Genomic DNA, 26,078 nt, shown 5'->3' with positions numbered 1-26,078 from the left:
CGCAACAAAAATTTTCTAAAAAAACATGCAAACCTCTGAAACTATACTTCCTCCAAGTAGTAAGTTTTGAGGAAGGTAGAAGCAAACCATCTTTAATCTACTGATTGTAACCACCTAGATTTTCTATGAAAGTAAGTTCCGTTCGGTTTGTTCACCCAAGCATATTGGACGATAAGAAAAAGAGAAATCATTCAAATTAATTAGTTCGATAGTAATTCCATTCTTCCAATAGAGAAATAAAAGATCAGATAATGTAAGTTAAACTGTCAGAATAGAAGTCACTGGCTACAGAATAGAAGACACTGATGAAAAGATCCATTCATATGAATAGACCATGTCTACCACAAAATCCAGTATTAACTCAGACAACTACATTGCATTATGTATGCCAACATTACCAAGTTGCAAGATCACAAGTGTGAAACTCAATTGCTAGATCGTGGTTAAGGCCCCGTTCGGCTAAATAAGCCATTTGGCATATTTTTTTGTTTTTATTCAAATTTTTTTTTCCGTATTTGTTAGTTTTCGTCAATTTTTTTTGGGGATTATTGCATCGTCATGACGAGAGGAATCTAAAAAGTAAAAAATTCTGATCGAAATCTAATTTTTTTAATAAACATGAAAAAATTGGCTTATTTTTGTCTTTATTCAAAAAAATTAGGTTTCGATCGTATTTTTTTTTACTTTTTAGATTCCTCTTGTCATGACGATGCAACAATCCCCAAAAAATTGACGAAAAACTAACAAATACGAAAAAAATTGAATAAGGACAAAAATAAGCCAGTTGGGTTATTTAGCCGAACGGGGCCTAAATCTAATACTACAAAACAGAACAGAAGTGGAAAAGAAGAGAGATTCGCTGTTATTCGGACAAATATCAAGTATTTATATCAAGGAATGACCATTGATATTTCCCACATTTTTTTTCATTTTAACCTCAAAGTTTAAGGACAAATTTACCCCAAAAAAATAACGTACTTTCAACTGCTCTTCCAGATATAACATATGCCGATTCACCAACTTGCCATTCAGAGTCATAGGAGTAAATTTCGCGATAATTAAATAGCCAACAGCTCCCAATGGTATGCGAAAAGCCTAAACGAAGCATCTTGATTGGGATTATGCATAACAATACAGAGCAAGAATACAAATGACTATATATACCACATCCCACCTTTGCAATCTTTGAAGTGCCTAATGTATCAAGACCATTCTCACCCTTTAATGTTGAATAAGTTGATTTAAACCGTTGAACTCTGCTAGATGCTTCAGTTCCTCCAGTGATAGTTACCTTATTTCCTTCCCTTATGTCACCAATTATATTCAAAGTTGTTACTTTTAGGGGAGCTATAATTGGGTTATGAGAAAAGCATAAGATCATAATCCCTTAAGTGACAATTGCAATAGAAGTGGAACACCAAAGCTTAAACGCACAAGCACCTCATCTCCAATTAAATTGTAAATAAAACTGAACAGATCATAAAAAGTAAGAGAGAAAAGAACACATATGCAAAGGAAATGGAGCTTTCCATTCATCGATACAACTATGTTTCGCAAGAGTGTGATCCACATTATTTGTGTAGGCAAATTTTGGTGCAGATGATTCAATTTATACTACGAAGAGCTTGTGGCGTTAACTGAAGCATTCAAATTGAAAACTGGAGCCCCAAAGAAAAAAGAGCGTAGCTCTAAAAAAATCCAATGAGAGATGTGAAAAAGATTTTGATGAATCTTTAGTCGAGGCAGGAAAGGCGTTACTGACTAAGAAAGTAGAAGAGGAGAAACCTAAAGCCTCTAGAAGTAAAGATGGGTCCACGGAGGGACTGATATTGTGGGCTCCCCGACCGGCGCGCCCGAGAGAGTCGCCACCCGGATTTTTGAGATGGATGATCCAAGAAAACGATGACTTGTTTTGAAAAAGGCTTTTGGTCTAGCGAAAACATCGAGACCTTGGATCCGGGAGCCACATTACGAATAGGGAAGGTTTTGTCGAAAAGCACCCCACTCGCCCGGTGAAACCGGTCTCTACTAAACATTTTCAAAAAGGAAACTCTTCATGAATCTTTTGGAAAATAATGCTCTTTTAATAAACAAGTAAGAGGGGAAGGGACATGGGAAAATATATCACATTGATGTGCGTGTGGTGCTGTCTGTACAAAGGTGATAAAGATGATACAGTGCATAAAAAAAAAGAGAAGCTTCTAAATAAATTGCCTGAGTCACTGTAATCCCCTTCACGGCATGCTGTAATGTCACGCACGACTTTACAGTACGCCGTGCGGGGTTTCTGTTCTGTTATCAGATCGTCATCAGCTCTCAGAGTATAACTTTCACCACTTTTGACAAGCATCTGAAGATGCTCAGTCATTAGATCACTTTAGAACAGTACCATTTCATCAAGCCATGGACATAAAATAACTTTTAGTATGTTTAATCGCTTGAAATGATTGAGAAAGCTTTGTTTACAAACGGAACATGGCTCGTAGATATGGCCTCATTCTGAGAACGCTGACAATTGGTTTCTTCTTAACAGAAACATGCCTTATAAAAGATGACTTTGAGGCAGACAGTTTGAACAAGAAAAACAATAGCTGATGAAACGTCGTGCGTGTGGGCAGCATGCCCTTGAAAATTTCTGAATTTCCAAACGCGAGGGCCCGATATCGAGGGAGCGTAAGCAAAGGTGGCACGTGCTAAAAAATACAGAGTCGCCACTCGGGCTTTGAAGGTCCGACACCCAAGGAACAGTATTTCGAAGCACCTGCCGCGCTAATTTGATTTGAAAAAGTTAAGGAACCAATCTGTCATAACCATATCTGGGTTCGGGAGCCAGGTTACGAGAGGGAAAGGGTTTTATGGCACACCTTTCGCCCAATCCGGAGATCGGTCTCTACTTAGGCATTTGCAAAAATATTTGCGATTCTATTTGATTAATCAATTCTTTAGCCAATTAGGGGCCGAAAAACAGTTTAAGGGGATTAAAACTGTAACATGTTTGCAGGATGTGATATGAGAGATAGCATGGATGGATGATATGTTAGAAAATAAATGAGATAAAATCCAACACTATGACTGGATATCAAAACAATGCCTTTGTATGATTTTGACACAAACAGTGGCCAACTTGCATGCATGGATCTACGTGCATGCAAGCCCATCATCGCGCGACAAACCCATACAATCACTCGATTGTATATCCTAACATCAGGTTGAATTTTGTCTCCTTCTGGGCTCTGGAAGGACCAGTGCACACCAGGGTCAAACTAAGCAGTTTATATGTACTGAAAGTAAATAATTATTACAAACAAGAATAAGATGCAATCCCTAAACAGTGGGGGTATTAAAGCAAAGGTCGTGGACCAAGTTGCCCTTGCAAAGGCAATTTTTGAAAATAGGCTAACCGTCGCGTGATGCAGTGAGATCGCCGCGCGAGAGTTTTGGACTTCCAGGAATTGCTTTTGCATGCTTGGGCTCTGAGACATCTTCAGAAGCAACCCGGGGGCATTCCAGCGTAACTGAATGAGCAATCTAAGCTAAGCTATGGATTTTTAGCATGCAAAAACAGTGAGTCTGGTTTTATCATACATCACAGCGATCTATAATATGACAAAACTGAAAATAACTAGCATCCTCATCCCCACGAGGAGCGTCGCGCGCTGACTGGGACAGTCGCGCGCGGGAATGGCTCCATCGCTTGTAGGTGTACCAGTTACACGGTTTTTGAAACCTTGCTAGCTTTAGGGCCAAAGCATGGTATTGATTACCAGCCTTGACCCTGCCGGCCCCCCTCAGGGATCAGAATAGAAAAGCAGTAGGTATGCTATACCTTTGCTTGAGTTTGAAAGAGTGCTTGAGCTTTAAGTTGAGTTGAGGTTGGATGCTTTTGAGTGGTAGAAACAAGGTGGCTTGTTCCTTGGTATTAGAGTTAGGATTTTGTAACCTTTTTCCTTAACCTTTCTAACCCAATTTGTATGGATTTTTTGAACCCTTCAAAAGATGAACCATGGGGGGTATTTATAGGGCAAGACCCTTCCATTAATGGAAACCCTCCATTAATAGAAACTATTCCATTAATGGAAATCTTCTATTAATGGAAAGCATTCCATAAATGGAAATCTTCCATAAATGGAAATCTTCTAGAAACCTTCCAGAAACCTTCCAGAAGTGGAAAGTACACGTTCGGTTGCAACTTTAACCAGTGCACGTGGATCGCAGACTGGTGCGCGCGAGCAAAACCAACACGTGCCAGTAGGATTTTTGGCTTTTTGAAGTGGCTTAGGATTGGTAAGGTTCAAGGGTTTTGCAAACACTCAAAGCTCAACCACTCGACATTCCCGGGGTGTTCTTGATCCAATTCATCATCGGGGAATCAAAAATCGAAAGTAAACTAATCTGGAAGCCCAGATTGGGGTGTCTACAGTGCGTCTGAACACACTACACCGTGCGACGCATTAAAACGCTGCATGACGTGGTGCCTTCAGGTCAGTGGCTGCTTTGTTTTCTAAAAATGGTTTTTAAGTCAAAGCTTTACCAAATGAGGGTTAAGTCTGACAGCAGAAGAAGCTCCCTCAAGGTCAGGACTGAGCCTAACCCAAGGAAACTTGGTTTTTACCTTTGATCTTGCACTTGGACAAGGACGGATGATGGCGGATGAGCATTGGTGAGGTCGGTTGAAAGAAGAGAGGTATGGATGTGTGTAATAGATGGGTATATTGGGATCTTAAAGTGAGTAAAAGGACTCACTTTTAATGGTGAAGAGAAAAATGGGGACTTTGAAAAAGGAGAAGGCCAGAGAATATTTTTAGAGCAAACTTTCTCAAGACTTGGAGGTGAAGAGTGGGTGTGAAAGCATGATGAGAGAGAAAGAGAGTTCAAGGCCCCTTTCCCTTGAGTGGAGGGGTGTATTTATAGGCAAGAGCGAAGGATTTTCAATTCAAATGGTGGAGGTATTTTCTGGGCAGGCCAGAAGTGCCTTTTCAGCTTAGCCAACTTTTAGCTGTGGCTCAATTACGCGTGGCCGACAGCTAGCTGAGCCAGTCAGAACTTTATCCAAAATGTTGTGCGGTTTACCTCATGACCTCGTGCAGCATAATGAATTCTATTATGCCGTGCAGTGTAGAATTGTTCCCGCGATATTTTAGGTCCAGTTTAGGGCTTTTGGGCTTTTGGTTTGGACTTTGAGGTTTTGGGCTGAAGGGTCCTTTATCCAAGCTCGCAAAGGTATCGTTTCCTTTATTTCATCATCGGGATGTTTAAAGGCCCTCCGAGGTCCGGATTGGGGTATCTACAGTAGTCCCTCTTTAACGTAACTTAGACACCATTGATTGGTGCGAGTGATGCTTAAAGAATAGGCATCCCAATCCGTTGCTCTAAGATCTCTAAACAGAGATAAAAACGAATGAAAACTAAAATATAAGCAAATGATGATGGTGGTCGCGCTCATGGAGCTGCCTACGTACCTCGTTGTAGGGATCAGACCAACGTAGTTCAATCGGGACAGTGCAACTAAAATGAGTCCCAGGAGACGAATTTGTGAAACCATGCAATAAGCTTTGAGAAGATTGAGTGTCTGTGGTGCTGAGTGTTGTGAAATAACTGTGTGTGTGTGTGTGTGAGACGAGCCTTTGGGAGGCAGAATTGAAATGAAACGAGCCCTCGGAGAGCGAAAATTTGAAACGAGCCTTCGGGAGGCAATAGTGAAGTGAGACGAGCCCTCGGAGGGCGAAAATTCGAGACGAGCCTTCGGGAGGCAAATTGAAACGAGACGGGCCCTCGGAGGGCAAAAATTCAAGACGAGCCTTCGGGAGGCAAATTGAAACGAGACGGGCCCTCGGAGGGCAAAAATTACAGTAAAATACAGGAGTTATTATGACGACCTCCCCCTGGAGGACGAACACAATAAATGCGAATATGGCGGGTCCCCAGGGGACGAAAAATTTTGCGAGTCACGAAGGATAAAAATTAAAGAATCCTTTAAACAAAGCACGACATTCTAATGGATTTTTCTGCAAAACGGCCAGAATATTTGAGTCCCAAGGAGATTTTTGCGGCTGATTTGAACAATTTTCAAGAAAAAGATTTTATCCATGCAAAACCAAAACGCCGCACAGCTTAGCACTGTGGCGCACGGCATTTCAATTTCCTATGCAACTCTTCGATTTTCGAGAGCAGTCGGCTGGTTTAATGGTGCCCATTAATACAGGCGTGCCCTTTTGTCGGCTAACGTCTTTATAAAGGGAGGGTGGTGCCTCATTCCATGCACCACCACCAAAAAAAACTCTCAAGTCCCTTTGAATTCCTTCTTTACTACAGAAGATTTATGAGCACAAGAATGGCAGATAATAGCCTTATCGCGCGAGTCGCTGTCTTGGACGCCGAGATGGCTTCATATTGGGAAGAAATCGAGATTGCGAGGCTGATCTCTACCATCCGAACCCTCCGTCGCGCGGTCTCCAACCTCTAGGACTTTGCTTTCGACCAACTGGACGACAAGCACGATCCGGAATATGCGCCGAGGCACGAGTCGGAAGAGACTACGGAGGACTCGGAGGGGAATCCGAACGGTTCCAATAATCGTTCGGACGGAGGGAATGATGCTTCCGACGAGGGGATTGATTGAAGATGAAGAACGAAGAAAGGGGCAGTATGAGTTTTCTTCTTTGTTTTTGTTTCTTCTCCTCTCTTTTTTTTTTTGAACGAATGTAATGATAATCCTGGGGGTTACCCCGGGTTTTATCAAATAAAAAAGTCCCCGTTTCTCTTGCATCTGCTTGTTTTTCTTTCATTGTCTATGAACAAACTCAAACGAGCCCATCACGGCTTTGAATGTCCGGAAACTGTTTTGAATCTGAACTGTTGGAATAACCTAAACGTCGTGCGTAACTTGCGAAGGGGTGCATGACATGATAGTTCGAAGAATTCTGCATGTTTGATTATTATGCCGCGCGCCGTAACTAAAGCGCCGTGCGGCCTTATAGGTTTTGAACCCGGTCCAGATTTGATCCCACTGTTCGAATTTCCCTCTCTCTCGTCTCTCCCTCTCTCGATTCTCTCCTTCTTTCTGCTCCTGACTCTCTCTCTCTCTACTCTCTCTCTGTTATCTCTCTCTCTGCTCTCTTTCTCTGCCCTCTCTCCCTCTGCTCTCTCTCTCTGCCCTCTCTCTCTGCCTTCTTTCTCTCATAATGCGATCATGGATATGTGGGCAGCGTGCTCGGAAAAAGAAGGGCAGATCGATGAGCACGCGCTTTTGACAGATGAATGCTCAATTCAGAGTCGCCATTTGGGTTTGAAGGTCCGACACCCAAGGAACCAAACTTGAAACGCTCGCTGCGCTATTTGATTTGAAAAAGGTGAAGGCATCAGTACATCATAACCATATCTGGGTTCGGGAGCCAGGTTACGAGAGGGGAAGGATTTTATGGCACCCCTCTCGCCCAATCCGGAGATTAGTCTCTACTTAGGCATTTGCGATTCTGTTTGATTAATCAATTCTTTAGCCATTTAGGGGCAGGGAACAATTTAATGGGGATTAAAGCTGTAACACGTTTGCAGGATGTGAATAATAGCATGGATGAACAGTTAGTATAGGATGAGAATAGACTAATGTGGGAGTTTAAAAAAACTTGGAGGCCCCTATTTTGGAATGGCGTGCGCAGGAAGAAACCAGCATGCACTGAACAAGTCACTGCATGCTGTTCACTCCTGTGCATGCAACTACAAGACATGCGCGCGCTAGAGAGCTCAAACCCATAACTTTTATTCTCAAACCTTCTGGGCTCTGGAAGGACCAGTGCACACTCAGGACAAACCAAACAGTTTATATAGCAGTTATAATATACAGTTCTAAGCAATTAAAGGCTAAAAGCCTTACAAATTAATAAAACACCCCATAAACAGTGTGGGGACAAAATAATGGCCTAAAGCTGAGCTACCCGTGCAAGGCCACTCACTGGTCAGAAGCAGACTGTCGCACGATGGAGCCAGTCTGTTGCGCGATGGAGTTAGTCTGTTGCGCGATGGAGTTAGTGTGTTGCGCGATGGTCTGTTGCACGATGGAGTTAGTCTGTTGCACGATGGAGCTAGTGTTTGGTTTATATGTTTCTGGGTTCTGGTACATATCCAGAAAGATCTCAGGAGTTCTCCAAAACAGCAGAAACACAAACTAACTACATACTAGCAGTTTATACTAAGGAAAGTAGTAAACAGGTTATTATCATGCTTGCAGAGTGATCTATAGGTAAATAAATACACAAAAACAGCAAGACACCAATCCCCACGCGGACCATCGCGTGAGACCTGGTATGGTCGAGTGCGTGTCTGGGTCCATCGCGCGCTGGTTCTTACCACTGCAATTTTTGAAATCTTGCCAGCTTTAGGACCAGGACTGGTATTGATTACCAGCCTTGGCCCTGCCAGCCCCCCTCAGGGATCAGAACAGAAAGACAGTAGGTATGCTATACCTTTGGTTTTTGAGGTTTGAAAAGTGTTTGAGCTTTGATGTTGAAAGTGGTGTGAAAATGGGGTGTAAGATTTTGTAACCTTTTTCCTTAACCTTTTTAATCCAATATGTATGGATTTTTTGAACCCTTTAAAAGATGAACCATGGGGGGGTATTTATAGGGCAAGACCCTTCTATTAATGGAAACTATTTCATTAATAGAAACTATTCCATTAATGGAAATCTTTTATTAATGGAAAGCATTCCATAAATGGAAACTATTCCATTAATGGAAATCTTCCATTAACGGAAAGCTTCTAGAAACCTTCCAGAAGTGGAAAGCTTCCAGAAACCTTCTAGAAGTGGAAAGTACAAGGTAGGCTGCAACTTTAACCAGTGCGCGCGGATCGCAGGCTGGCGCGTGCGAGCAAAATCAACACGTGCCAGTAGGGTTTTTGGCTTTTTGAAGTGGCTTAGGATTGGTAAGGTTCAAGGGTTTTGCAAACACTCAAAGCTCGAACACTCGACATTCCCGGGGTGTTCTTGATCCAATACATCATCAGGGAATCAAAAATCGAAAGTAAACTAATCTGGAAGCCTAGATTGGGGTGTCTACAGTAGCCCCTCTTTGATGACACTTGAATTACCATCGATTTGGTACAAGTAACGTCAAAGAATTCTAGACACCTCCAAGGCAATCTAGAACAAAGCATACTAGTAAAGTAGACTTGTAAACTTAAGGAACCTGATTGGTGGAATGGACGGGCAGTCCATTGCCGGGGATGGAAGTAGAAGTGGATGAGTGAATCGCCGCTTGTTGATCGAATTTGGACATGAAAGACTGTTGTCGCAGATTTGGATAGGACAGGCCGTCATTGCTGGGGATCAAGCTATCCTTGGCACAAAGCATTCCAACAAACACGGGTAGGTCGTGTCAGGTAGGTTGAATTCCATCTGTTGGGAATCAGAGCCAATCTCCTTATCAAGGACTATCCGAGGCAGAGCAATAAGGTTGCTGAAAGATGCACGTGAAGTTAGACTGATGTAGAGGTAATCGTTCAGGGCAGTCTGAGGCGGACTCTCCTGGGGAACAATTAGTTGCGGATGGGTGGACCATCAAACGATATTCAGATCGTCGTTGTGGGAGTGAACGCAGATGATATTCTGATCGTCGTTGATCGAAGGAAAGGACGATATGGCTCTTCGTTTTTGATGGTATGGCTGATCATCGCTGAATGGACTGAAACAGATGATATGGCTGACCGTCGTTAATGATATGGCGACCATCGCTGAATGGACTGAAACGGATGATATGGCTGACCGTTGTTGATGATATGACTGACCATCGCTGAATGGAGATGGACGATATGACTGATCGTCGTTGATGATATGGTGGATCACTATACAAAATGATTGAGCCATAGAAAATTGGACAGGACAGGCTGTCGTTGACTTGAACAGGTGGATCATTATACAAAGTGATCGAGCAATTGGAAATTGGACAGGACCGGCTGTTGTTGATTTGAAGAGGCAGATCACTATACAAAGTGATAGAGCCATTGGAAAATGGACAGGATCGGCTGTCGTTGATTTAAAGAGGCAGATCACTATACGAAGTGATTGAGCCATTGGAAAGTGGACAGGACCGGCTGTCGTTGATTTGAAATTGGACGGATAGATCGTCGTTGATTGAAATTGGACGGATAGATCGTCATTGATTTGAATTGGACGGATGGATCGTCGTTGATTGTGATCGGATGGATAGATCGTCGTTGATTGGAAAATGGACGGATAGATAGTCGTTGATGATATGGCTGACCATCGTTGATGTAGACAGACGATATGGCTAACCGTCATTCGAAGTGGACAGGACCAGCTATCGTTGATTTGTTCCGCAAAAGATTTTATCGCATTCTACTATGAGAACAATGCCGCAAGAGATTTTCAATCGCATCCGTCGGCAAACAAATCGTGGATTAAGGAGATTTCCATTGCCTCCACTAAACAAACAGAACAACACCGCAGGAGATTGCATTGCATCCTTTGGGGAACAGATCGAGAGTTAGGGAGATTTCCATTGCCTCCGCTAACCTATGAGAACAAAACTGCAGGAGATTGCATCGCACCCTTCGGTTTTTAGAGAGATTATACCTGCTTTCAACATATGACATACACAATATGCAAAGATGTATAATAACAAAATGTACAAATTGAAAATGCAGACCCTAGTTAAGGACGGCTCCTAGGAGGACAACGATGCTTAAGGACTATCACTGAGCCCCATTACTGTACTGCCTGACACTTCTGAGATGCGCACCCAGACAAAGAGACATTGAGTGGGCTAGTGTGCCCAATTGATATAGTAACGGCATTGGGCCTGCGCGCCCTTTCTTCGATGCTTAGGTGGATGAGCCCCATAGATGTTTTGCTTGGCCTTGGGCTGACATGCCCTTGCCTTTCATGAGTTTCCACAGCTTGTGGATTTCAGAAGCTAGGGTATCAATGCAAAAATTGCATTTTTCCAGTTTATCGACATATAAACCATGAGCTAATATCTAATTTGCATTGACAAGTGAGCTGAGTCGACAGACAGATATGCGCACATGCACAAACTCGCCTAGCTCAAACGAAAAGGTAGAAAGAGCCCCATGATACAACGCGAACCCTTAGACACATGGAACATAATGAAATTTTGGGCATTAATGTGCCAAAACTCACAATACCCCTTTAGACATGCGAAACTGACACTTGCATAAGGTCAAATAGCTGTACAATGACCTGTACGAACCAACAAGAATCGAGAAAAGCATCTCGATGCGACAATGGATTGGAAAGTTGGAAAAATGTCACAAAACAGACATAAAGACACAGGATGACTCGTATAGGCCCGGACTGAAATCGACACCCCTGTGTAGTACATTAGGTCTGCACGGTTTAGCAAAACTTGGCAAAAGCCCCTTGAACAGGACTCGAAGGCAGTAGCTGACTGCTATTGTTTGCTGCTGGAATTGAAGCAGCGCGCGTAGGGTTGAGACCAATGCGCATAACTATGAACAAGGGCACGTGAACCTCCAACTAGCGTGCGTGAATACAAACCTGCTGCGGCTGCTTACACCAGACTTCACTGAACTTAGAATAAATTGTGAGCCATTAAACCTCGCTAGCATTTCGTTCTGTTTTTGATGCTTAAAATCTTTTAAGGCTTTTGCTCAGCTTTGAAATTGAAGTAGTAGTTTGAAACAAAATTGAAAGATGAAAGGTTTTCCCCCCTTTCTGCATAGATGAAGCTCGTCTTCTTCTCGACCACAGTGATGCACCAAAGCCTTAGATCAAATTGATAGATTGTGACCGAGTCTCGAAGAGTGACTGCCTACGTATCCCTTTTTGGGAATCAGGTCAAGACGTAGTTTAGGCTAAGGTTCACTCGTGTGTTTTACCTCTCCTTTTACGCTCTAACTTTTGCCTAGAACCGCCCATTCGGGTTTTCGGTCTAGCGAGCTTTTAAATATTGCCTATGTACTTTTGCCTAGACCGCCTTCATAGGTTTTCGATCTTGCAGGCTGCTCTAACTTTTGCTTGGAACTGCCCACCCTTGGGGTTTTCAGTCCAACGAGCTTCTCTCAGGGAAAAGGCTTTTGAATTTGATCCAGGCTAACCAAGTTATTGGATTTATTATTGTCGAGATTGATGACCTTCGGCCACAGCCCCAAATTAAGTGGCTTTGATAGCACAGGATCCAGAGTGCTTTAGTTGACATGCCTCACTCCAGGGCAATTTGAACTTTCTAACTTGTGCTTGGCGGACCGCTGTTCTTGCAAACTTGAACATGGTATGTGGCGTTGGACCTTCTGAGCTTTGCTTTACATGGTTTGGCACCCAGTAACAAAGGGATTCGATGCTTTTTTATCTCAGGATCAACACCAGGCGTGTCTTTGCCAATATGTCGATGAACTCTTCGAGCCTGCTTGGCACAATGCTCCTCTAAGGACAGTATTTGAACCAATTGGAACCATTCGAGGGTCTACCTCATCTTTCAAGTTTATTTGAAAACTATTATTTCAATTAATAGGCTGAGCATGCCTTTCGTCTTCCCTTTCGGCGAGGGAACATATTTCCTTGGGGATGATCCCATTGAAATCTATCCCTTCGTCGTTAGGGTCGACACAGTTTATTCAAAAGCCAGCGGAGTACATAGAAGCAGGATAATGCATATCATAAAGAAAGCCCCTCGGGATTGCCAAGTACAGTAGACTCAAAACTTGAAACAAAAGCTATGACATGAGGGCCAAGAGCTAGACTTGACAGACACTGTGTCAGACTCAGACTCAGATGTGTCAATGCAAAATAGACGCGATTTGAAAATGCAACCTTATAATTACCCTTGACTTCCTCACAGAGAGGTGGAATCTAGAGGATATCAGGCCCAAGCAACAGCACTTCGGCTTCCTCAGCTTCTTCGACCAAACCTACTCGGTGCTCTCATGAACAATGGACTTCAGCCCGTCAGCCCGCTCCTTTATAAGCTCCTCATTACTGTCAATCCAGGTGTTGACGGTGAAGACCTCAATTGCCCAACCTACAGCCATCATGTTAATCTCCGGTTCGAACGGGATGGATACAATTGGTTTGGGTTGGCTATCTGGGATGATATAGTGGCTAGGGTTGAATATGGTGGAGCTAGGGTTGATTTGAGTGGAGGTGATAGATATCTGACCAACCAGAGGGTCAGAGTGGTGTTCAGGCATGGAGATGGAAATGACGTTGGGCTTTGGTGGAACTTGAACCATGCCATTGTCAATGAGATCTTGAATCTTATGTCGAAGACAGAAGCACGCGTCAGTGGGATGGCCAGGCATTTGGTGGAAGGCACAGAAGAGGTGAGGCTTGTAACTAGAAGGTAGGACTTTTGGCAGAGAGGTTGGGGTCAAAGTTTTGAGATGCCCGGATTTGACGAGTTTTTCCATCACTGCGGACAGAGGTGCCTCGAAGACAGAGAAACTCCGAGGTTGGGTTCGGGCCCGGTAGCTTTGGGCGTTTTGAACCTGATTGACATCGACAGCGCGATTGGAGTAAAAAACTGGAGCATCGCTCCCACTTGTAGCTGTATTAGAGTAGTTGCTGTTACCAAATAGCACACTACTATTTCCAAAGTAAGCCCTCGGCTTAGCTTTCTGTGAGGAGGACTCTCCCCCAGGCAGAATTCCAATCTGCAGTGCATCCTCAATGGCCAAACCAGACTCAAAGAAAGTCTCAAAGTTTACAGATGCTTGAACCAACACGAGGTGCTTGGCATAGTCGGGCTGAAGATTGCATGAGATGATGCAGAGTTGATCCCTCTCGCTCGGGCGATCAGTCATTAATGCAGCTTTAGCTCTCCACCTCTTAACGAAATCCACAAAGGACTCCTTTGCTTCCATTTTGGTGGACTCCAACTCATGAGTAGTCATCTTGAGTTGAGAGTTGTAATTGTACTGTGCAACAAAGGCAGCCCCAATGTCCTCCCAAGTTCTTCTTTTGGAGATGTCGAGCGACAGAAACCAATGGAAAGCAGGCCCTGAGAGAGTCTGTGGAAACAGCTGAGACATAGCCGCACTTTCCACACCCAGTAGCTTCATTGTAGCATGGTAGCCAAAGAGGTGAGTCTTAGGATCACCGCTCCCATCGAACTTAACCAAGTCGGGCATCTTGAATTTGTCGGGAAGCCTAGCATTGGGGTACAGGCAAAGACTATGCAGGTCAATTCCTCCTGCGCTGATCTTCTCAGATTTTCAGACAGCTTCTTCTAGCTTAGCCACCTTGGCCATGAGAGCTGCCATGTCAGGGTTTTGAATAGGCCTAACAACAGCAAGGTTTGGGTTTGGAGCAGGCACACGAGCCTCTCTAGGGATGGGCTGAACAATGAGACGCCCTGCATGGTTTGAATCCTCGAGGAAGACAGGTTCTGCATGAACATCCTCATCTTCCTCGCCTTCCTCTTCAAGCACTGGCGCTGGTGGAAGATGAGTGTTGATAAGGTCATTCAGGCGGGTGATGTTAGCATCTGTCTGAGTGGCCCTCTGCTGCATAGCAGTGATACTATTTTGGAGGTTCATGAACATGGTTTCTAGAGTGAGCGGTTGCTGCTGATCTGCCATGACAGATTTTTCAGAGAACCTTGACGAAGAAGCTGAAGATGGGGAAGCCGGCGGCGTGGCCTTTTACAAAATCGATGGCGAATCCGACTGTAGGGCGGCCAACAATGATCCTGGAGAAGCCTCTGTTGCAACTAACTGGGTTTCTAGCCTGACAAGCCTTTGAACCGGATTCTGAAGACGTTCCCAAGTAGGTTTGGCTCTTCCTTTTGATACTCTCTTGTTCGGTGCAATGGTTCCAAACTAGATAGTAAAGTAATTGAAAGCTCAGTGACGTTCCTGCAGCAGCAGTTAATTGCAAAAAGAAATGCAATATACACGTCATTGTTGTCGGTGTCCTCTTAGACTCTATAACTAAAAACAAGTCTGTCTCATGACGTTCGGATGCTGCCAAAATCCTCGGAATTCTTTTCGAGGGTGTATCCTTGTTTGAATTGACTAACACTAAGAGATGTCAAAATAGTCTAAGCCTTTGATTACTCCGTTCTCGAAGTTTTAACTTTGGAGTCAGAACAACTCGGTGTAGATGACGTGATACCGGAACCAGGGCGGCGTAGGCGACACAGCGCCATAGCCTAAAGGTGTATGTGCTGCGCACGATAACCAAGGTGGTATAAGCATCACGACATTCTCTCCGTTGTTTCTTGTTTGAAACCTCGATTGGATATGTAGACAAAGACTTAGAAAGTCTTGATTTCCCAAAGTCTTGTTGATCTAAGGACTTTGAAAATTGATAACATGCACTATCGAGATGCATGACTCTTCATCAGGCCATGACAACGTCCTAATAAGCATAAGACAGACTCGAAAGAGAGACAACCTAGAAGCCGCCCTAAACATGCTCCTACGTAAAACGGTATGTATGTATAGTGCATGCGATAGGAAAAACAGTAACACGTAGACAGTATATGGGGTTAGATGCAAGTAAATCTTACCCTGCAGGTACCTGTCTTAGTTTGGAGAGTTCTAATGCTTTGTATATGCAAAGGCTGGTTTTGGCTTATAACGGGTTCCTCGGACTAAAGCCATGATATAACTCCCGCTGCCCGCGTAAATGCAGAGCAATAGTCGAACGGTAGAATGACTTATCATCGTCGAAGGTTGTTGGTAATTCAGGGTCACCGAGCTCCGGTAAACCGTGCCGGATTGCCAAAACGATCTAACGAGGCTTATCCCACATCGATGCAAATGAAAAATGCTAAAAATTGATTAATGGAACAGAATCGCAAATTCGCAAATGCTTTTTCAAATTCGGCTCTCTTTATTGATCAATACTTAGAAGAAATTACACGAGAGAACAATCAGAAAAGCTCCAGTCAGGATGGCCGGACACGAGATCCTGTTAAATCACCAATCCTTTCTTTAGCAGCGTGAAGCACACTATTTTGACAGATTTTTGTGGGATTGTTCTCGAGCGTATTAAAATCTAAGTATAGACCAATATTGATTCGATCCCCAGCGGAGTCGCCACTGTGGCAGCGTGCTCGGAAAAAGAAGGGCGGATTGATGAGCGCGCGCTTTTGACAGATGAACGCTCAATTTAGAGTCGCCACTTGGGTTTGAAGGTCCGACACCCAAGGAACCGAACTTGAAACGCTCGCTGCGCTATTTGATTTGAAAAAGGTGAAGGCACCAGTCCGTCATAACCATATCTGGGTTCGGGAGCCAGGTTACGAGAGGGGAAGGGTTTTATGGCACCCCTCTCGCCCAATCTGGAGATCGGTCTCTACTTAGGCATTTGCGATTCTGTTTGATTAATCAATTCTTTAGCCATTTAGGGGCGGGGAACAGTTTAATGGGGATTAAAGCTGTAACACGTTTGCAGGATGTGAATGATAGCATGGATGAGCTGTCAGTATAGGATGAGAACAGACTGCTGTGGGAGTTTAAACAAACTGGGAGGCCCCTGTTTTGGAATGGCGTGCGCAGGAAGAAACCAGCATGCACTGAACAATTCACTGCATGCTGTTCACTCCTGGGCACGCAACTCCAAGACATGCGCACACTAGAGAGCTCAAACCCACAACTTTTATTCTCAAACCTTCTGGGCTCTGGAAGGACCAGTGCACACTCAGGACAAACCAAGCAGTTTATATAGCAGTTATAATATACAGTTCTAAGCAATTAAAGGCTAAAAGTCCTACAAATTAATAAGACACCCTATAAACAGTGTGGGGACAAAATAATGGTCTAAAGTTGAGCTACCCATGCAAGGCCACTCACTGGTCAGAAGCAGACTGTCGCGCGATGGAGCCAATCTGTTGCGCGATGGTCTGATCCTTTTAACCAGTGTTTGGTTTACACGTTTTTGGGTTCTGGTACATATCCAGAAAGATCCCAGGAGTACTCCAAAATAGCAGAAACACAAACTAACTACAAACTAGCATTTTATACTAAGGAAAACAGTAAACAGGTTATTATCATGCCTGCAGAGTGATCTATATGTAAATAAATACTCAAAAACAGCAAGACACCAATCCTCACGCAGACCATCGCGTGATACCTGATATGGTCACGCGCGTGTCTGGGTCCATCGCGCACTGGTTCTTACCACTGCAATTTTTAAAACCTTGCCAGCTTTAGGACCAGGACTAGTATTGATTACCAGCCTTGGCCCTGCGAGCCCCCCTCAGGGATTAGAACAGAAAGATAGTAGGTATGCTATACCTTTGGTTTTTGAGGTTTGAAAAGTGTTTGAGCTTTGATGTTGAAAGTGGTGTGAAAATGGGGTGCAAGATTTTGTAACCTTTTTCCTTAACCTTTCTAACCCAATATGTATGGATTTTTTGAACCCTTTAAAAGATGAACCATGGGGGGGATATTTATAGGGCAAGACCCTTCCATTAATGGAAACCCTCCATTAATAGAAACTATTCCATTAATAGAAACTATTCCATTAATGGAAATCTTCTATTAATGGAAAGCATTCCATAAATGGAATCTATTCCATTAATGGAAATCTTTCATAAATGGAAATCTTCTAGAAACCTTCTAGAAGTGGAAAGTACAAGGTCGGCTGCAACTTTAACCAGTGCGCGAGGATCGCAGGCTGGCGCGCGCAAACAAAATCAACACGTGCCAGTAGGGTGTTTGGCTTTTTGAAGTGGCTTAGGATTGGTAAGGTTCAAGGGTTTTGCAAACACTCAAAGCTCAAACACTCGACATTCCCGGGGTGTTCTTGATCCAATTCATCATCGGGGAATCAAAAACCGAAAGTAAACTAATCTGGAAGCCCAGATTGTGTAACAACTCCGATTTTTCGTGCAATAAAAATCTCGTTGTTATTTGAAATTTCTTATTTCTCGTTGATGTTCTTATTTGATTTCCTTGTGGTTTGTATTTAAACAATCGATCGCCTTATCATCGTATTTCTCGACTAGAAATCCTAATCGCACTTTGGACCCTCAAGAATCGCTTCTTGACTTATATGCCCTACCTAGCAAGCCTAGTTAGCTTCTAACCGGCTTGATGGAGTAACCAGACTAGGAAGTCACCTAGTTACGTTTTCCTAACCGAAGATGGACCGTTTTGCCCATCTTGAACCTTTTGAACCTTAGACTAATAATTGTTTTCTTTTATTATTTTGATTTTATTCTTTATCCATTGGACGATAATTGTTAGGGGAACTATTATCCATTGGATAAAAGAAACCCATTTCTTTATATTAAAAGGATTTTGAAAGATTTAAGCAAAGTACTATGATTGACATTTATAATTATTTTGAAAAGTACTTTTCAATTACTTTACTAATAAAAGTACCCAAGTAACTATGGACCATTGGATAATAACCATTAGGGTAATCTTTACCCATTGGACAAAAGCATTTTTCTTATTTTATTTTGTAAGTACATATATATATATATATCACATGTGTAAGAATAAAAAGGACATGTAGTCATTTCCAAAACATAGTTTAATATTTAAAGTACCCGTACCTTATTATCCATTGGATAATAACCATTAGGGATTCTATTAACCATTGGGTAATAGGCTCATCTTTCAACCAAAGTACTTAACCCATTAAAATAATATTTTGTTAAGATTCCCGGGGGTACAAAAGTACATTATTTTATTAATTTAAGTACTCGTACTTTATAATTGTTTATTGGGGAAATCTTGACCCTTTAAAAACTAAATTACCCTTTTGTACCAAAAGTACCTATTGTTTAAATGTATTCCTACATGTTAGTACATACATATATATACATATATAGTTAGTACATGAGAGAGAGAGAAGGAGAGAGAGGAGAGAGAGGCCGAGAGAGAGGAGAGGAGAGAGAGGCCGAGAGAGAGAGAGAGAGAGAGAGAGAGAGAGAGAGGGAGAGAGAGAGGAGGAAAGTGGAAGGAAGAAGAAGATGGATTTGATGTGTGACATTAGTCTTTCAAAGTACTTCAAATCTTTGGTGATTCCTTTCCTATCCAAATCTTAACCCCATTAACCTCCATTGTACAAAACTCAATAGTTTAAGCCATGAATCTTGTACCAATGTCTCCTCCATTGCAACATATCTTCCAAGAATCCCATCCAAGGACTAACCTAGCCATGCAAGCCTACCAATTTAGCTTCCAACCTTTCAATCAAACCATGTCATGTGAAATAAAGTGTGACATAGAGAGAGAGAGAGAGGGGCCGGCCAAGAGGGAGAGAGGGAGAGCCCTTGCCTATAAATAGAAGCTCATTCCAAAGCTTAAACTCACACCTCAAACCATTGCTCCAACTTCTCTCTAGAAATTCCAAAAGTTCTTGCTTTCAAAGTTCTTCTTTTCTTGTGTTCTTGAGTGTTCTTGAGAGAAACCACCAAACCACCTCCCAAAACCACCGTTAGATCTTTAAAAGTAACGTAGTTAGTTAGAAAGTTGTTTCTAGGAAGAGAAGGTACAACTCTCTTCCTTTCGAAGCAAACCGACGCCGTTACGCCGCCGAAATCCAAAACCAACGACCGAATCTTCTTAGCCGACTACTACCGCCAAGAAGCAAGGTAGAACATTCTTATCGTCCACCCCAAATATAGTGTAGGAACTTCTTATCTCTATTCCTAAGTATAATTTAGTTTTGTATCATAACCCTAAAGTAAGTTCATTGAAAGTAACTTTGATCATTAAGCTTATGTAGATAAGGTTATCTTTGTTTAAAGATGCATAAGATGCATGATGTTGTTATTGTGATTCAAGCATGTTGTGTGTCAAGAGTTGAATAATATTGTTGTATTCATTTTGGAAATTTATAAATGCTTGTTATGTGGAAAGTCCTACACCACGGAGTCTATGTATGTAACGTGACACGAAAACCAAGAGAATAGAGACATGGCACCTAGGGTGTGTTAACGAAGATAAAAAAAAGTGTATCCGAGGGAGGAAATATTTTGAAACTACATAATGACCGGTTTTGGGTGCATTATGTGAGTTGTGTGTGTTATGCCAACGGGAACCCGGCGCGGCGGAACCATTGTGAGGATACTCGGGAAACCGGCGCGGCGGAACCGAGGTTGGTGTAGACACCCCAATCTGACTTCCCGATCGTTTTACTTTCTTCTTCGGTTTCTTGATTCCCCGATGATGAGTCAGGTCGAAACAGTCCCGAGAACTTGGAATGGCTTGAGTTTGGCATGTGAGGAACCCATCCTTAGCCTTAAAACCTTAAATCAGAACCTGAACCTTGGGTTTGAATGTCGCGCGACATATTGGAACCCTCGCGCGATGGTTCATTTGCCAGGTGGTGGTCAAAGTCAAAGCTTTGACCATTGACCATCGCGGGGTTGGCTGGACCCTCGCGCGATGGTCTCACTTCATCGCGCGATGGTCAACACCTGTCATTTTCACCCAGATTGCGTGTTGGTCAGGGGGCTACAGACCCACGTGACCCCGTTTTCTCGGCTGAACAGCGTTCTGGGGGGGGGGGGGGGCTCCCCTTGCACCACCTCACCCCCCATTCTCCCATCACCTTTATCACCCACTCCTCCACCAAGCATTTGTAACCAGCATTGTTGGCTGGTTACAAGGGCTTGGTTAGCCATCCACTAACCCCCTTCTCCTATAAATACCCCCCCCATGCTTCCTTGCAAAGGGTTACAAAAAAAACTCCCTAAGAAAGAAGGAAAAAAGCTCAAGCACAAATACCTCACACAACTCAAACCCACATAGTCACCCTCCAAATCTCACCATCTCATCATTCAAGCCATTTCCAAGGCACTCAAAGCAAAGGTATAATATCTTTCTGCTCACTGTTCGAACCCCTGAGGGGGGCTGGCAGGGTCAAGGCTGGTAATTGATACCAGTTCTGGCCCTAAAGCTGGCAGAGTTTCAAGAGTCTGTTGGCTGGGAAACCCTCGCGCGATGGTCCTGTTTCCTCGCGCGACGATTCTGTCTGCGTGAGAATGGACCACGTGGGGAAGGGACCCTGGTCTTTACGTTTATTATTGTGCATATAGCTCTTTTAAAAGTCTTTAAAGGAGATTTAGCTCACTGCTTTGCTGTTTTGCATGTTGAAAATCACTATTAGGCTTAGTTTATAGCACTTCTTGGTTTGGAATGCTTTTGGAATGCTCCTGAACATGTCTCAGAGCCCTAAGTATGCAAAGCAATTCCTGGAAATCCAGTCAGAACAATCGCGCGGCTGTCTCATACTGTCGCGCGATGGTTCTCTCTCTCCCAGGGAATGCCCTTGCATGAGCAGCTTGGCCTTGGCCTTCGTTTAGACACCCCCACTGTTTAGGGGTTGCTTTTTCATAATATTTCTATCTGTTGGCTGTAATATTGTTTACTTTCAAGTACCCATAAACTGCTTGGTTTGCACCTGGGTGAGCACTTGTCCTTCCAGAGCCCAGAAGGGAATGAAATTCAAACCATTGGTGAAACATGAACACTCGCGCGAGGGTATGGGAATGTCGCGCGACGGTTTGCTTGCATGCGGATGAACTCACGCATGCAAGCTGGCTGTTTCTTCGTGCCAAAATCATACACAGCGCTATCTTGATGTATGATCGATGTTTTTGAACTTCGTTCCATTTATTACTTGTCATCTTACTAATCCATGCCATATCTTATCACATCCTGCAAACTGTTACAGTTTTAATCCCCGATTAACTGTTCCCCCGCCCTATTTGGCTAAAAACTGATTAATGAAACAGAATCGCAAAACAAACATTTTCGCAAATGCCTAAGTAGAGACCGATCTCCGGATTGGGCGAGAGGGGTGCCATAAAACCCTTCCCCTCTCGTAACCGGGCTCCCGAACCCAGATATGGTTATGACGGACTGGTTCCTTAACTTTTTCAAATCGAAACAGCGCGGCAAGCGCTTCGAAATACGCTTCCTTGGGTGTCGGACCTTCAAAATCCAAGTGGCGACTCTGTATTTTGCGAGCGCTTGCTTCCCCGCTCGCGCTCCCTCGCGTTTCGGAATCCGGAAGTTCCGAAGGGCACGCATGCCCACAGTTGGGTGTGTGCTTGGTTATCCGCGGTACGGAGCCAATGCGGTTGTGTGCCAATGGGAACCCGGCGCGGCGGAACCGAGGTTGGGTGAGTTAAAAAGGAGTTTTTGGGTAAAAAGGAAAGTGAAGTAATAACATGGTTTACGATGAGTCCAAGTAATGAACACAACGTTAGTCAAGTAAGGATTGTAGAATCGAATATTTGTATGGACTATATGCATGATCTAAGTGGAATTGTTGTTATTATGTTCTTCGTTCATAAGTTAAGGGTTAAAGGGTTTGGATAGTTCTATTGAGCTTTTTGGCTCAAGGTGTTGCCTTTTTGGTGACCCTGGCATATTATACCGGTGGCGACGCGGGTATAATATGTCAGATCTCATAGATGAGCAGGGCGAGCTTTACACCTTGGAAGCCTTCGGAGCCGAGGAGCTAGCTGTGATGGAAGAACAAGCAGAGCTGTAGTTAGGAGCCTTAGTTTCCTTCCGTTTGTAATAAAAGTACTCCTTTTATGTTTTTGTTGTAATAAAAGAGCCGGACTCAGCTTTTATTTCAATAAAATGTTTTATTTAACGTACCCAAAATTCGGGGCGTTACAGATTGGGGTGTCTACAGGATAGTAGGGAGATACCTGGTGGTGATCATCCTCCACGGGTCGAGGTTACACCGCCCCCGGTCCCTCTGGAGAGTGATGCGGTGATCGAGGAAGTTTTGGAGCCCATGGGGGGCTCGGTTTCGGCAGCCATGGTCGAGGAGGCCACAGCCTCGGCGGCTGGCAGTGGTGACGACATGGTGTTGTCTGGCTATGGCCAGGGGACCGAGAGCTCGGGTGCAATGGAGTCGGGTGGTGAGGAGGCGGCCGCGGGCCAGTCGAGAACCGTTGGTGGCCTCTCCCGTGAGAGAGCCTCGGGCCAACTTGGGGAAGGCCCCCGTTGTCGAGGAGGAGCCGGCCTGGGAGCCGGAGACACCGGCCATGTTCGCAGGCAGTGGCGTGGGTGCAGGGTCATCATGGCCCATAGGTGTAGGTGACTATCTAGAGACGGCGTCTTTTGAGTACTTAGTTGAGACCCTATGAGGGATGCCTGGACTGGCAGAGGCCTTGCTCGAGTCCCGTGAGCGGGAATTACTAGCCGAGCTTGAGACTGGAGCGGCCGAGGGGCCACGGGTTGAGGAGGAGGAGGTTTCGGTCCCGCGAAGGACCATGGTGGATGAGGCGACAGCTGTTTTGGGTGAGGGCCATCCTTTTATCGAGGAGTCCTACGTGCCACTTCGGCACATGGTGGTGCCTTCGTTGTTGGACGCCTACAGGCCAGAGAGGACTACCTACGACGAGGCTTTGGTTCTAAGGGACCCCCAGCAGCACCTGTCCTCGCAACGAGATGAGGTATGCCTTAATATTCGTATGTCAACACAATGTATTTATGCTTTTCAATTCCATACCTTTGAATATTATGCCTATTTTTGAGTACCGTGCCTGTTTATTGAATGCCATCAACTTGTTGTAACAGGCGATCACAATCTTGTGTTACGGGGGTGCGGTCGATGTGCCGAAGTTTTATAGGAGGCTCCCAGAGGCCTCGAGGGAGATAATGAGGGTGGCGGGCTTTGGAGAGTTCATTAGCGTGTTGACGAAGGTGAGTAATGATCGCCAGGTGGTGAGGGCACTCGCTGAGAGGTGGTGGGACACGACGAACTCGTTCCACTTATCTTTCGGCGAGATGACAGTGACTCCATTGGACTTTGCGACGATCATCGGGCTGAGGGCGGAGGTGACCCTATCCTCTATGATGCTATGACAGGGAGAGACCCTGAGTTCCAGAGGCGTCTCCTGGGGCGCAGGCTGAGGGCGGAGAAAGGGGACGCGCCGTATGCTCAACTGTTGGAGTTTTGGACGGAGCCCCCGGAGGGTAGAGTTCAGGAGGAACAGATGGCGAGGTGTTTCTTGTTGTACGTACTCGGTGCGTCTCTGTTTCCCAACAGACGCAACCGAGTGCACTTGTAGTTCATACCGGTCTTAAGGAATATCGGGGAGATTGCCCGTTTTGACTTGGGTGGCGCAGCTTTGGGGGTGTGCTACGCCTTCATGGGGTCTCTTTCTCGAGGAGCTGGGAAGAGCCTTGGTGGCTATTGGCAAGTCTGGGAGGTATATCTTGAATCCTTGCTTTTCATTTTTAGTTAGCTTTCCATTCAAGCATTTATATCATTTCGTGCTAACCCTTGATGCTTTGAATTCTGTAGCTTTGGACATATGAGATACTGGACATGTACCCTCCCACGATGTCGTGTCTCGATGATACGATACTCCCTCGGGCCCTCCGTTGGTCGAAGGAGTATCGAGGAGTGAAGAAGGGAAATGGTGACCTGAATGCCGATCGGCTGTACTTGGACGAGCTGCGTCCCGACCGGGTATCTATGCACCTTTGGCTTCTCAATTTACATTCCCCGTGTATTTCCATTAGATTGATTTCCTGATGCATGCTTCCCGTTGCAGGTACACTGGTGCATCTGGGATCGTTTCGAGATTCCATATGTGGCCCAGAGCAGGGAGGTGACGAGAGGGATGGTGCTGCTTGAGTCCCCTTACGGCTCGGAGTGGTACCTGGGTGACCGGGTATCACGTGAATCATTAAGGCTAGACACTTTATTAGTCCTTGGGCCGCTCCTTCCTCTCGTGCTGACGATGAGTGAGTATATGCTGGAGGAGGTGGAGCGGTTCACGCAGCCAGACTCTCAGCTCAAGCCATTGATTTAGGCTGGCGCTGACTATGCAGAGTATCAGGCTCAGCGCCTAATGTGGGGCTTTGGGATCCATGCTCCCTGGGAGGCCTGACGGTAGGTGCGAGGTGCTAGAGGTGGTAGGAGAGGTAGGGGAGGAAAGAGAGGAAATGGAGGCAGATGAGGCGAGAGCTCCTGTGGCGGCGATGCAGGTCAGGCTAGGTTGCCTGCACTGTCCTGGTGGAGGTGCCACGTCCTACAGTCGAGCCTCCGGAGTTCGTCGCTCAGGTATGTCTTGTTTTTGTTTCCTTCGTTCGTTTTATCATAGTCATTGCACGTTTTGATTCTTTCTTTTCAATGTACAGGTGACTCCGGAGTATGCTAGGGAGATGGCGGCGGCCATGATGGGCCTGGAGCAGCTTGTGCGGCAGTACGCCATGGGCACTCCCTATCTGTACTGACTCGTGCTAGAGGGACGATGGTAAACCCTTTTACTCTTAGTCTCCCTCTATTACCCTTATTCATGATTATGATGCGAATGCTTTATGAATGTTATTGCAGGCTAAATGAGGAGCGGCTCGGGGGTTACGCAGGAAGTTTGTTCGCATGCCTACGCAATGGGCTTCTTCTGCGAGCTCTCGAGAGGAGCATCCGTCAAAGAGATAGCGGCACTCTGACGGCATTGAGGAGGAGCTTATTGCCATTTCAGATGAGACTGAGGAGCCTACAGACATTGATCTGGAGGATACCTCTGGCAGTACTGTGCCCAGAGTGACTCGTACTCAGGAGGTTGTTAGCTCGGAGGCGGAGGAGGAGGTCTCTGAGGAGGACGAGGGTAGAGATGAGTATGAGGACTAAGTTTCCTCTTTTGCTTTTGTCTTTTGATGGAGCCTACGTGCTTCCTTTTGTAGGGTGCCTATTTACCCTTAGTAGGTAGGATTTTGAGCATCAGGCTTGCATGCCTTGTCTTGGACTTCGACTCATGGATCCCTTTGGGATTGTATATGTAGAGATTACCTTTTCATTGTCTTTTGTCGTTCAATTTCTTTTAATGCTACTATTTAAAGAAAATTGAGTAACCAAGACTATTACCGTAATTTGCAACTAGCCAATTATCCAAAAATGAGTCGGGCACGCAGTTTTTGCAAGGATAGATATGCTGACAAAGAAGTAGAATTCAAAAAAGTGAAATATGACTATTTTTGGAAAAATTGATGTTTCATCTGAGAATTTACACAAATGCCCCTGTCAAGGGTTCGAATATGACTGTGACTGCCCTTGAATTCTTGACATATAACTCAGAAATTCATCTTTATGTTTAGAACATGTTAGAAAACTAAGGAAATGTTGACTTTGGAGGGTGACAACT

The 26,078-nt window shown here is 44.5% G+C and overlaps 1 protein-coding gene and 1 pseudogene across 1 annotated transcript; one reads left to right on the top strand and one right to left on the bottom strand.

Annotated features, from left to right (window-relative positions):
• The window catches only part of LOC131298663 (187-kDa microtubule-associated protein AIR9-like), a 28,145-nt pseudogene extending 14,291 nt beyond the window's left edge, over window positions 1–13,854 (bottom strand).
• A 9,932-nt stretch (window positions 13,855–23,786) lies between these two features.
• LOC131298662 (protein MAINTENANCE OF MERISTEMS-like) lies at window positions 23,787–24,746 on the top strand. Its single transcript, XM_058324138.1, has 4 exons — window positions 23,787–23,945; window positions 23,997–24,137; window positions 24,233–24,400; window positions 24,486–24,746. Exons 1-4 carry the CDS (start codon window positions 23,787–23,789, stop codon window positions 24,744–24,746), a joined length of 729 nt encoding a protein of 242 aa, XP_058180121.1.
• Window positions 24,747–26,078: the final 1,332 nt, after the last annotated feature.

The sequence above is a fragment of the Rhododendron vialii genome, chromosome 8a (assembly GCF_030253575.1).
Source record: "Rhododendron vialii isolate Sample 1 chromosome 8a, ASM3025357v1".
NCBI classification, from domain to species: domain Eukaryota; kingdom Viridiplantae; phylum Streptophyta; class Magnoliopsida; order Ericales; family Ericaceae; genus Rhododendron; species Rhododendron vialii.
Note: the sequence above shows the minus strand (reverse complement) of the source record. Positions and strands in the feature narration are given on the sequence as shown.

What these genes read in the sequence shown, in the direction of transcription:
- LOC131298662 (XM_058324138.1), top strand. Translation starts at nt 23,787, where the DNA reads ATGACAGGGAGAGACCCTGAGTTCCAGAGGCGTCTCCTGGGGCGCAGG. An exon ending in GCTATTGGCAAGTCTGGGAG is followed by an intron (nt 24,138 to 24,232) that starts GTATATCTTGAA and finishes TGAATTCTGTAG; the next exon opens with CTTTGGACATATGAGATACT. An exon ending in ACGAGCTGCGTCCCGACCGG is followed by an intron (nt 24,401 to 24,485) that starts GTATCTATGCAC and finishes TTCCCGTTGCAG; the next exon opens with GTACACTGGTGCATCTGGGA.